This window comes from Phyllostomus hastatus, unplaced genomic scaffold, assembly GCF_019186645.2.
Source record: "Phyllostomus hastatus isolate PE091 unplaced genomic scaffold, TTU_PhHast_1.1 phas_scaffold_501, whole genome shotgun sequence".
Lineage (NCBI taxonomy): Eukaryota > Metazoa > Chordata > Mammalia > Chiroptera > Phyllostomidae > Phyllostomus > Phyllostomus hastatus.
The window spans coordinates 49,740,519-49,753,692 of NW_025334033.1; the positions used below are offsets into that span (position 1 = coordinate 49,740,519).

General features: G+C 35.8%; 1 protein-coding gene and 1 pseudogene across 4 annotated transcripts in view; one reads left to right on the forward strand and one right to left on the reverse strand.

Annotated features, from left to right (window-relative positions):
- The window catches only part of RBM25 (RNA binding motif protein 25), a 52,481-nt gene that overhangs the window by 27,566 nt on the left and 11,741 nt on the right, over positions 1 to 13,174 (forward strand). For all 4 annotated transcript variants that reach the window (XM_045822282.1, XM_045822283.1, XM_045822284.1 and 1 more), the window contains exons 7-12: positions 2,687 to 2,872; positions 4,441 to 4,494; positions 4,754 to 4,837; positions 8,274 to 8,560; positions 10,984 to 11,206; positions 11,312 to 11,401. In XM_045822282.1, the coding sequence (XP_045678238.1) occupies positions 2,687 to 2,872; positions 4,441 to 4,494; positions 4,754 to 4,837; positions 8,274 to 8,560; positions 10,984 to 11,206; positions 11,312 to 11,401 (924 nt within the window). The remainder of the gene's footprint in view (positions 1 to 2,686; positions 2,873 to 4,440; positions 4,495 to 4,753; positions 4,838 to 8,273; positions 8,561 to 10,983; positions 11,207 to 11,311; positions 11,402 to 13,174) is intronic.
- On the reverse strand, positions 9,847 to 10,159 carry LOC123808044 (annotated as a pseudogene).

The window sequence follows — 13,174 nt, forward strand, 5'->3', positions numbered from 1 at the left end:
TTTTTAGAGAGAGGGGAAGGGGTTAGAAAGAGAGGGAAACATCAATGTGTGGTTGCCTCTTGAACACCCCCTACTGGGAACCTGGCCCACAACCCAGGCATGTGCCCTGACTGGGAATCAAACCAGCAACGTTTGGATTCACAGGCTGGTGCTAAATCCACTGAGCCGCACCAGCCAGGGCCATTGAAAGGAATTTAGAATATAGAGGAAAGCTAAAGACAGACTTGGATGCTCTTCCATAAAGTATATTTTCATAATAAAGAACTTAGGTCTCCACAGTTGAGGGTTGGGTGAAATAGCCATGTGTGTTTCAAAACCTTCCATTTCAGTGAAAAGTTTACTGGAGGGTATACTCTTTAATTTCAACCTGTGGAGAAGAAGAGTTTCACTGGTAGGATTTTAGTGAAAGTCGCAGAAAGACCTTACTGTGATAGATGATTGATCTAAAGTAAGAAGGGAACACATCACCAGAATTATAGTTACAATATTTTTTAAAAACTATTTTAGTTGTTTACTTACAGTTCTTGTGTAAAGCATCTTGTCTTTATTTAAGATGCCAGGTAGAAAAGGTTGGCAACAAGAAGATTGGATGAAGAGGCAGGTTTGAGAAAGAAACTCTTAACAGTGGTTAGTTTTATAATATTGCACAACTTACATTAAAGTTATTTATATCACAACTTTCTCTTCTTCATTGTTAAATGCTTAAGGGCAAGGTTATTTCTTTTGAATTTTGAATTGCTTGCCATTTAGCATAGTATTCTGCATATGATAGGCTCTTTGTTGAGTAAATTCATTTAAGAAATAAATGCTTGTTGAGTAAGTATTCGTTGGAGATAGCTTTCAGAATGCTGATGGTTAAGAAATAACTGTTAGATTATATTAAGAAGCCACAGGGTTATTTTTGTCTTTCTTACACTGACAATTAAAGTCAACCTTGAGTAGAGTTGTATGCATTGTGACTAGGAGCCAGCGTTTGTGCAGAAGAGCGTGGTTCATGTTTGTGTATCTGAAAGTGTGCACTGTATATGTTTACCAGGTAAACTGATATGTACTTTGGGGCATGCATGTGTATACAGTTTTAAATTAGAAAAGTTTTTGTGCACACAAGTTTTTGTGCACACAAGTATGTGCACAAAAACTTTTCTAATTTAAAACTGTATACACATGGAATTGAGAGTTTCAGGTACACTGATACGTACTTTGGGGCATGCATGTGTATACAGTTTTAAATTAAGAAAGTTTTTGTGCACACAAGTTTTTGTGCACACAAGTATGTGCACAAAAACTTTTCTAATTTAAAACTGTATACACATGGAATTGAGAGTAACCAACTGGAAAATTATCCAGTGTTCTGAGGTCATTCTCTAAATTTTGTGGTCTAAACTGGATTAACTCCTTAATCAGGGGACTTGAAATAAAACTTAGAAACAAGAATAGTAGTACATTAGAAGCCAGTAATTTTTTTTTCCATATTGACACAAGTAACAGTCTAGACTTCTTTTTTAAATTAATGAAGTTTTATAGTCAGTTGCTTACTTGTGAGAAACATTACAATGTGAATTTTGTGTGTGCTTTTTAAAAAGGTTTTTATTTATTTTTAAAGGGGAAGGGAGGGAGAAAGAGAAAGAAATATCAATGTGTGGCTGCCTCCCCTGTCCCCCCTACTAGGGACCTGGCCTGCAACCCAGGCATGTGCCCTGACTGGGAGGGACTCCAACTGGTGACCCTTTGGTTTGCAGGCCGACACTCAACCCACTTAGCCACACCAGCCAGGGAGAATTTTGGGGTTTTGTTATGTTACATATGCAAGTCATGGGGGAGAAAGATTTGTGCAGTAATCAGTTGATTCTTACTTAGTGTATATGATTTTTATAGGTGATATTCCCACACTATAGAAATTATAAAAAGCAGAGGGGAAAAAAGAAGCCATTGTCTCAGCCCCTGACCTACCTGATGCTTGCATTTTATTGTATAAAATTTTCCAGTGTTTTTTGGTTCAGTTCACCTGCGCATGCTTTTAGTTTAAGTAGTAGCTAGCGTATACATAATATTATACTTTGCTTTTTTCATGTAATTAAATTTTCAACTGTTAAGTTATTTAGGAAACATTCTTTGTGCAACTATTGAGCAAGACAGTCTGAAAGATTGGGAAAGCTTCGCAGATGTTTAACGCAGTATGCTAGTCATGTGATTTAAATTTCTATGGCTAGTTAAGGATCAGAGTATTAGCTATCAAGGGAAGAAAGGACAAGAAAGTGATAAAGTACCAACATCAAAGGAAGAAACACTAAATGCTGTTTAAATTCTAACTGGAGGACTATGAAAGAGCAGCACAGGATGAAGCACTCCACCTTAGTGTATTTTATTATCACCATTCTTTGTCAGACCAAGCTAACTGAACAGTAGGAGGTCCAGCTTGAAAGAAAATGTTTGTTTTTTATACCCATTTCTTTTGAATAAACTTAGAGAAATATATAAAACTAAAACAAAAGTTTAGTTTTATAAAGTTAAGAGCAGAACCAAATCTACATTTAGTTAGGACTACAGGAATGTTTTAGAGAAGACATTTTGTTTATTTTGTATACTAACTTGTTTTAGAATGATTTTCATTTTCTTGGTTGATTTCTTCCTTCCTCCCCCTCCAACTTCTGAATTTGCCTTGTTTTTGTTTTGTTTTGTTTTAAAGAATGCCAGGCCAGAAACTGTCACTAATGATGATGAAGAAGCCTTGGATGAAGAAACCAAGAGAAGAGATCAGATGATCAAAGGGGCCATTGAAGTTCTAATACGCGAATACTCCAGCGAGCTCAATGCCCCATCGCAAGAATCTGACTCTCACCCAAGGAAGAAGAAGAAGGAAAAGAAAGAGGACGTATGTGTTACTGATTTCTGACAACAGTCATTTCTACAGTTTACTTTTTATGGTGTCACTCATGTGCTTTCATTTCACTTCAATTTCTGAGGGAAAAAACAGAATGACTAGTATTTATAATAATATACTGTTCAACCTCATTTGACCAATTAAGTTTACTTTTTTAACCAAAACATTTGTTTTCCATGTTTGAAATGTACTGGCATGGAAGCTTCTGCTTTGCTTTGGATTCAGATTCAGTAAGGTGAAACAAACGTTGAGTGATGAGGTGTAGGGACTGATATTAAGGGTTAAAGTGAAATGTTTTTGTTTTTGTTTGGCTATGAAGGAGCTGGCCATGTTTTGCCTTACTCTCCCTCATTATCACTCTGTCACTGCTCCGAGCAGGATGCTAGTCTCATTCACTTGAGGATTTTTACCCATTTTATAAATTTTTAGCCACCTCTCCTTATAAACTATGTCTCATATCCTCCGTGCACAATAATGCTGTTTAAATTCTAACTGGAGGACTATGAAAGAGCAGCACAGGATGAAGCACTCCACCTTAGTGTATTTTATTATCACCATTCTTTGTCAGACCAAGCTAACTGAACAGTAGGGGGTCCAGCTTGAAAGAAAATGTTTGTTTTTTATACCCATTTCTTTTGAATAAACTTAGAGAAATTATGGGGAGTGGGTTTTTTTTTTAAGATTTTATTTATTTTTATAGAGAGGGGAAGAGAAGGGAGAGGGAGAGAAACCTCAACTAGTTGCCTTTTGCATGAATCTCTGCTGGGGCCCTGGCCTGCAACCCAGGCATGTGCTCTGACTGGGAATGGAACTGGTGACCTTTCGGTTTAAGGGATAACAGACATTCAGCTCACTGAGCCATAATAGTTAGGACAAGAGTGATCTTTGAAAATGTTAGAATTATGCTATATTCATGGATTGCCTATGCCAAGAAAAAGTACTGTGAAACATACTGGATTTAATATCAAGGTTCATATTATTTTGGATTTTATTGCCGTATTAGGCCATCTTCAATGCTCTTTGTGGCCACATACATTTTTATTACTTGGCTTGTTCTTTCTCATGTGGTCGTAAATACCTGCCTGGTGAAATGCCAAAAATTGGGAATAGTAATTGGAAGAGTTAGTCAGGTACAGGCTAATTGAGGCCTGTGGAGTGTTCTCCCTTCCTCAGTAATGGAAAAGGAGAAAATAACTAGACAATGATGTTGGATATGAGTTTGGAAGAGAGGATCAAAGAAATCCTGCTCTATGGCAGAAATTATAGACACATTTTCTTGGTATGATTGTTTCCAAATCTGAATCAAAGAAAGAGCCCTGCTAGTATGAGACCATCCTCACTTCATTGCTTAGGGGAGTTGGAGGGAGAGGAGGTGATGGAAAAGGTTATAGAGTGAGTGAAATCCGTTCTTTATTTTCCAATAATTTGAAATCCAGAAAATGTCACAGATTCTGAATTGTTTATAATATAAACTTACAGAGCACAGTTTTGCAGAGTAATGTGAACTCTTACTGCTTTGTTTGTTTGTTTTTAAAAACTCTTCCTGGATTTTTTCGCAGATTTTCCGCAGATTTCCAGTGGCACCTCTGATCCCTTATCCACTCATCACTAAGGTTTGTTCATGTTGTAGGCTTTTACAATAACTGTGTTTACTGCTAATTGCCAGATTTGTGATTCTTGTTTATATGATTTTCCCTATTTAACTTTGTTAGATTCGTTACACTTATTTGTAACAAATTAGTAACACTTATTTGTTACTATATTCTTTTAATTTATTTACCTCTATCTTTAGTAAGACCTGTACAGATATCTAACCTTTATTTTCATTAGACTGATGTTTATGCATTCCCTCTTGTCCCCTTTGTGTTTTAGGAGGATATAAATGCTATAGAAATGGAAGAAGACAAAAGAGACCTGATATCCCGAGAGATCAGCAAATTCAGAGACACACACAAGGTAGTATTCTTGTTTTTTCCCTTGATACCAATCTAGACTTTTTACAGAATCCAAAGCAAACAGACAAAAAAAAATCAACCTTACATTAGGATATACTTTTAAATGCTTTTTATAGGTTTAATTGGTATTTAGATAGAAAAAAAACAGAAGACCAATACCATATTAAAGTGGACCATGACTTACTGTACTTAGTTTTTTCAGTTACTTACTACTCTGCAGTCATCTCACTTTAATATGAGTGAAATCTGATTTTATTTTTAGATTTCAACATAAACATCAAGGTCAGATTTAAACTAGATTCAAGGGGGCAGGATAACATACACTGTAGTGTATTTCTGGGGGCAGTTATTTAACTTAATCTTAGGAAAACCATTTCTTTAGAGCTGAGGTTAAAATTTAAGATTTATATTTGCATAGATTTAGTTGAGAGGGGGAGATTTAAAAAGTAGGTCAGTGGTTACCAGACTTACCAAATTTTAGATGCATGGAAGAACTGTAAATGCCCATAAAGCTAATCTATTCATTGACCCCCCACCATTATGATAGAGATCATATGGTGACTAATGCAAGATGAAACACTCAGCTTGGAAAGTAACAAGGAATAGGATGTAAGTATGAGCTTCTGTTTTTTATTATATTTATGGATGCCCCCTCAGAAAAATATGCAAAGGGGTAACTGGCTTGGAAATGGGTATTTGTGCATAGTAAATCCAACTCACGCGTTTCGCCTATTGAAAGCTTCTCTCAACGACAGTGCCTCTGTGAATGTTCACTGATGTTGAAGGTGATGCTTATGGACAGTGAAATGCAAACACTGCATGAAATATATTTTAATGTTACAGCTAAGATATTACTGGTTCTTCCTCATAAGACTGAGTGACCTTTAATTCAGTGAAATGTTGTGCCTATATTTTCTTTTATTTAATCTTAGTTTTTCTTACTGCTTTCAAAATTCCAAGTTGACAATTAATGCCATTGAATCAATGCTGCGAAACACTTATTTTCCAGGCCCAGATCTAGCTGACACACACAGTGCTTTTTCAAGAATTAAATATGTCTAAAAGCACAAATACAGTTCTGCCGAATCGATTTTTAGACTTAAAAGGGTAGTCCATGGGAAGTCAGTTTAGAGGAGTACTTTTGGTTAGGTTTAATATTGAAATCCAATGTCTGAGTAACCTTGAAAATAGTATACAGTTATGTGTGTGGTTTACTCCCTTTTTGTTATTTGTTTAAACCCTGTCATGTCATTGGTAAAAAAGTATGGTGAAGTTGTGTTCTTAATTAATTCAAGATACCTGCTTCAGAGTTTTGAGAAGCTGTTAGGCATTTGCCTAAGATTTAATTCACTACAGGGGGAATGTTTTGAATTTCCAAAACGTGCTTTAACAAAGTCAAAATGGAAAAGAAAAAATGTTTATTTTACTGGGTGGTATGGTTAAAGGAAATGTTTAAAACTTGAGTAACAAAAAATGAGCTCAGTGAACCTTTGCATGTTTTGGTATGAGTTTATTAAATAACCGCAGACTGTCAGGGTATCAGCGTGGCAGGGGGCGTCCATTTACAGCACGGACGAGTCTGAAGAGAGAATAAGGTAAGATTTACGATTTTTTCCTATCCTTCTCTCTTCATTGTTTCGTTACTTTCTTACATCAGTTTAGTCTCCATTTCCTCTTTCTTCAGTCTTTGTCTTAAAATATATATGTGTGTGTGTTTGTATCTATTTATTGCAGATATAATCTTTTAGAAATGTATTTAGTATGAACCAGATTCACTCACCTTTTCATTTACTTAGAACAAAACCTTTGAATTGAGTTTGAAACAAATTATTTACATAAGTGAAACTATACACTTAAGAAATTAAGTAGTGCAGTGACTAAGCAAGAGTTAAAAAATTGAGGAATTCTACAAAAGAAATTATTGGAACAGCTAAAATAATCTGTAAGTATTTATCTCAGGAATAAATTTCTTTATAAGTGTATGACACTGAGGTAAGTTTTATGTAGTCTAGCCTCATTGTAAAATTTAAATTTTTATAATTTTATAGAACTGTTTCAGAAATTAGAATTTGACCCTCTAAAGAGCTTACAGTTTCTGTCTTCTTTCTACCATTTTCTTTTTCTCTTTTCCTTTGTAATTTCAATGTATTCAGTTTTAGCTTTGCCTACATTCTACTTTGATAAAGACTGGCACAGCAGCTGAATATATTGATTTCTCACGCATTAGCCTTTCTTTCATACTCCTCTCTCAGTTCTCTGGTCCATGAGCAAGAGAAAAAGAGTGTAACAGGTAAGATTGCTTTTTAAAGTTGTTTTAAATGCTTTACATGACTGAGAAAAGAAAAAAAATGCACATTTATTGCTAGTTTATTTCAGTGACTCTGATCGTGGAACCAGAGGGATAAATATGTTTTGTTTTTGTTTTGTTTTCCTGTTTGGGGTATTTTCTTTTTCTTTCTGAGATTGTATAGAAATCGTGTGATACACTGGTAATCTTGTCAGGGTGCAAACTTGGTCTTACTTTGTTATTTGGTTTGTTTGTGAACCATGTACTTGCTCTTCCTCCCAGAAACATAGCTTGTAGGCAAGGTTAATCCAGTGTTGGCGATCCATGTCCTAGCACAGCATCTGTAAGTTCATATGCAATTGTTCCTTCCAAGGATGGATTTATCACTGTCAATATATTTTTATTGTCTTATAGGCATAAGGGGCGTAAATATGTTGCTTTTATGGTTAAGTTAAATAAAACTTATTACAATAATGTACATTTTTTTGCTTGAAGTGAGTGATTTTCAAACTTTTGCATTTGGTGGGCTATCCATCTTGTAATGATGGGAGTAAATGTTTCAACACAGATAGTAAAGCAGATCTTGGCTGAATTCACCTTGCCTTTTGGAGGGTGGGCACACCAGAGGGTAGATTATTTAGTTGGGTTACAGTGGCCTCTTTTCCCACCTCTTCTTTAAAACTGTAACTAGTAGCCTTTAGGTAATGGGAAGTCTGGGGCTGAAATTAGTATCAGTAGTCCTGGTGATTTACAGAAATTTATAATGGGAAGAATTACATTTTAGCCAAGCGATTGTATTACCAGAAATTATTGTGAACCAACACATTTGTCATGGTCATTTTAGTTATTACGTAATCGTTGAGTGGCCAGCCACACTTGACACAATCTCCCAGCATCCAAGATTGGAGATACCTGGTCTCGGTAGAGTGTATGGTTTTGCACGAAATCTAATTAGTCTTGTGATACTTTAGTTTAATTTGTCAAGTAAAACCACAAGTATTTGATCATAAAGTACCAGTGGGTTTTTTTTTTGTTGTTGTTGCTGCTGTTTTTTGTTGCCCCTCCCCCCCAATGTTGGGCAGTGCGCCGGGGAAATTCTGAATATGGGAGCTACAGAGTTAACTCTAAAAGTACTTTTATTGGTTTCTAGAAACTGGAAGAAGAGAAAGGCAAAAAAGAAAAAGAAAGACAGGAAATTGAGAAAGAACGGAGAGAAAGAGAGAGGGAGCGTGAAAGGGAACGAGAAAGGCGAGAACGGGAACGAGAAAGGGAAAGAGAACGTGAACGAGAAAAGGAGAAGGAACGGGAGCGGGAACGAGAACGGGATAGGGACCGTGACCGGACAAAGGAGAGAGATCGAGACCGCGATCGAGAAAGAGACCGTGACCGTGATCGGGAACGGAGTTCAGATCGCAATAAGGATCGGAGTCGATCAAGGTAAGGCTTCGTAGAAGTTACTGTGTTCCTGATAGCTTTAATCGAACTGCAGGTTAGCATTCTTAGGACTATTTATATACATGTGATGAGAGAACTTAGGCACAGAGCATGCCCGGCTTGCTATATTGCACATGTAAGAAACACTGGTGAGAGTAACAATTTTCATCTTTAAAATTAGTTTCTGCGTTAAGCCAGTTTTTACACACACTCAGAACACACACCACTGTTCACCCAGTTCTATGGGCAGGCAGGATTCTCTGTTGTCTTCCTGGGCCAGTGGCCTTTTTTTCCCTAGTTAGTGTCTCACTGAGGTCCTGTATACTGGGAATTCAGCTCTAGCACCCCAGCGCTCCGCCTCCGGTGTCCTTTATTGGGTCCTATAGTCCTCTGGACTCCTGAAACTCACCTCCCAGACTTTAATGTATTCTTTATGACTCCTAATTACACTGTTTTGTTGTATTTAGAATTTTTTCTTAATTATATTGATTTCAATTGATGAATCCCAAATTCTTTAGGAATGAGGAAGTAAAAAGGAAAGACAATGGAAAAGGGAGAAATGGGGGGGGGGGAGAAGAAAAGCACATCTTTTTTCTCAAGCTAGTTTTCAAACATTTTTTGAAAAGTGTGGGAGGGAGGGGGAACTGGATTGGGAGTAAAAAGGAGAAAACTGTATATGAACAATGATTAATAAAAAGAAAAAAAAAAGAAAAGTTAAATATTCTTTATTTGATATTACACATAAATGACACTAAAATGCCTTTAAGTAAAAGGCAACAGATTAGATACAGGAGATTTTAATTAAATTGGCATAGTTAGGACCAAAGAAGATAAAATGGACACTGCCGGCTTATCTTCAGCCCTTGCCTTTTAACAGGTTAATGAACACAATTTGAAACACAAGTTCAAAGAAACAGTGAAGCAACAATATTTTCTCAGTATTTAAACATGTTAATATAACCAGTTGCATAAATCTAAATATAAAACCAATCTTCTATAGGTTTTGAGATGGCATTCGCCATCTGTGTCAGAAGTTGAACATTATGAATCAAGTCCAATCATATTTTTAAAAGGGGAGAATAGTGATAGCCCTTGCTGAGCCAGAATTGCCATCACAGTTCTAAAAGCTGATCACACTCATTTAACCACAAGCCAATTTTATTTAAATCAGGACTGAGCAAAAGAAATGTTCTATCAGCCATCACGATCTAAATTCTGGTGTATGAGATCATTTTAAGTACAGTACACGTAAAGCTACAAGACACTTGCAATAAGTCAGTGGCCAACTATTACTCAGTAGTAGCTTTTTAAAGATAAGCTGTCAAATCTGCCCTTCTGTACGCTGCTTAATGCCAGCAAAGATCATTTTTGTTCTAGGAGTGTACTTGTTGGTATTCTTCAAATACTCTATCAGTGTAACCTCTCCTGAGGTGATGCCTTTGTTCTTGTTGGCGTCCCTCTAAGAAATCCAGGGGCCTAATCTGTCTTTCAGGCAAATAGACCGTGGAGATTAGACCTAGTCTTGTGTTCTCCTCTGTCTTCTGCAGTATGGCACTGGGTACGCTTCTGAACAAAAATCTTGCCCTTCTCAACATCACTCATTTTTAATTCTCTCTTTTGTTACACACAGTGCAGAGGGGTTCCCACTTGCAAGCTGGATGTCCCGCTCTCTATCTCAGATAAACATTTTTGTGTTGCAGATTTTCCATCTTACTGTAGCTGAGGGGAGGTCCAATTTAGGCCATTTTACCAGTTGCTGAAACTGGAAGTTCAGTGCTCTTACTATTTAGTGGGCATTCAAATTCTTTTCCTTCCTCCCCTGGAATAACTAGTATCCTTTTGAATAACCATCATTGAGATTTCGACCTATATAAAGTCAATGTTTTTGTATTTCTACTATAGATATGAATCTATAGATAGTGTATTATATTGTATGTAGACATGTATATTTGTATTTAATTAGACCCATGGCACCATACCATACACTGCAATTCAGTTTTATCATTCCAAATTAAACATTTGAGAACTTTTTATTGCTCCTAAATATGAATTTAATTTATCTGTGTAAGATGCCAAAATGCTCTTTTCTCCACACCCTTCCAACATCTTTCTTCCTTGACCACTAGTGAAACAGACTATCTTTTAACATGTTCATTAGTCCTTTTTATGTCTTATACCCAGTGTCTTTGTTTGTGTTCTGAGATACCAATATGCATTAACATTGAATTCAGAATTTGGGGCTGGAAATATATTCTATGTCTCTTTGACAAATACAGAGGATTTTACAGTTGTGCAGAGATCAAATGCTGAATTCTGGCTTGTGAGTTTGTATATTTCATATAATATATGTTCTCTCTTCCTTGGTTTTAAAGGAAAACAGAAAGGAGACTGACAGATTTTTAAATTTTTATCTTTTTTTTGTGTAGAGAAAAGAGCAGAGATCGTGAAAGGGAACGGGAGCGGGAACGCGAGAGAGAGAGAGAACGGGAACGAGAAAGAGAACGCGAGAGAGAGAGAGAACGTGAACGTGAGCGTGAGAGAGAGAGAGAGAAAGACAAGAAGAGGGACCGAGAGGAGGACGAAGAAGATGCATATGAACGAAGAAAACTTGAGAGAAAACTCAGAGAGAAAGAAGCTGCTTACCAAGAGGTAAATTGAGGAAATGCTTTTATTTGTAAAGCTTGGTACTTAGTAGCTTAGTCAAAAATTGAACCCTTTGTATACATTTTTAAGATTCTGAAATTTCATTTTTAGCGTCTCAAGAATTGGGAAATCAGAGAACGGAAGAAAACTCGGGAATATGAGAAAGAGGCTGAAAGAGAAGAAGAAAGAAGAAGAGAAATGGTAATCTTCTAGTTATAAATCAGTGATTTTCAGATATAAATGAGATCAAATCTTTACTCTTAACTAAAAGTAACTTTATAATTAAAGTGTATGAGCTCCCAGTGTAATTTTATTTTCATATATTTTAAGTAACCTTGAGAAACTTTCAGTACACCAAAATCTTTTTTCCTCCTATTTTTTATATTTTTGCTATCTGTAAACAAAATTACATTTTGACATACTTTTAAAGTAGATCTGTCATAGAGTATTACATAAAATGAGAGTTTATAGAACATTCTCTGATTAAGAATCTGCAACACCTTTGAATTTGAAGAGGCTTTGATATTCTGTATTGGGTGGTACATTTGGATGGAGGAGAGCGTCATGAGAAGACCTCTAGTTTCATAAATCAAAACGTTGTCTTCTGTATATAACACTTACGGATTATACTTCTTCCTCAGAATGCTATTTATTCTTTTGACTATATGATAGTCATAAAAAATACATCTTGTTTTTCACATTTGCATTGCTTGATATGTAAGAGTGAAGCAATTGGTTTAGGTTGTTACTAAAATGACAAAAGTATATTTTATCATAGTATTTGCTTTAGTAGTATGTTCCATGTGTTCTGTCTTTGCCAGAATTTCATGAAAGTTTCTTTATCTCCAGTTTGGAGATTATTCTTCCCAAAACTTCACTGAAGTTAGGAATCTTCTTCAAATAGCTTTTGAACATGAGACATAGAGGGAATTTTTGTAAGTAACCAAAAGGGTGCATGCAGCAACTAGATAGATAGTGTGGGTGTTCTGGATCGTACACCGCTAACGTTACTGAATTATTTAAAGTACTTTTTATTTCCGTGGATTGTAGCTCTCGTTCTAGAATTTCTTTTTCATCCCTAGGTTAGAAAGTAGGAAGAGAATAATATAGTAAGAGACATAATTATTTAAAGAAATGTTTGCCATGAAGAACATTGTGAAATAAATTTGAAGTGATTCTGCTTCCTATAAGCAAATCTGAAACCTATCTTTCTAGAGAAAAATTTCCTATTATTTTTTGTTTGGGGACTTAAAAAAAATAGCGTTTATTTGCTCGTTGTAAAAATGTTCAAGTAACAGAAGTCTGATGTAAAAAGTGGCAGTTTCTGCTCTTCAGGAGTGGTAACTTACATTTGTTTTAGTGTTTGCCTTTATCAGCCTTCCTGTGTTTTATTTAGGTATTTGTATTGTTATGGCTACCTGGTAGTCTGCGGGTAGTATTGTCAGAGAGATAAGGCATGTGCTGTAGCAAGTGTGAGAGTGTTTAAGGCATGGTGAAGGTGTATTCACAGTCTTTTGGGAGCACAGAGAGACTCGGGGAGGAGTGGGTCATAGAGGGGATTAGATTAGGAAAGTTTTAAAGAGAGGTAATACGAACTGGATGAAGTGTGTTAAAAATTTAGTGTAGTCAGAAACCTGCTGTTATCTGCTTTGTATGTAGATTTTATTGTTGTCCATATAGTATAGATGCAGATTAGGTATTTATACATATGTAATTGTTAGATATAGCTGCAATTAAATACAATATTTGTACTAAAATTCCAAAAACAGGAGTAAGAGGTTTATGTATTTTCATGGTGTGTATACTCAAAGTGAGACAGGCATACCTTTAGGTTGATGCATGAATGTGATTTAAAATTTTAATCCTGCATTTCACAAAAAACTACTTTGCAGCATCATTTACCTGCAAGTGAAACAGTTTAAAATATTTTTTTGTTCAGTTAACATAACATACTCAGTAAGATAACTTTCAGTT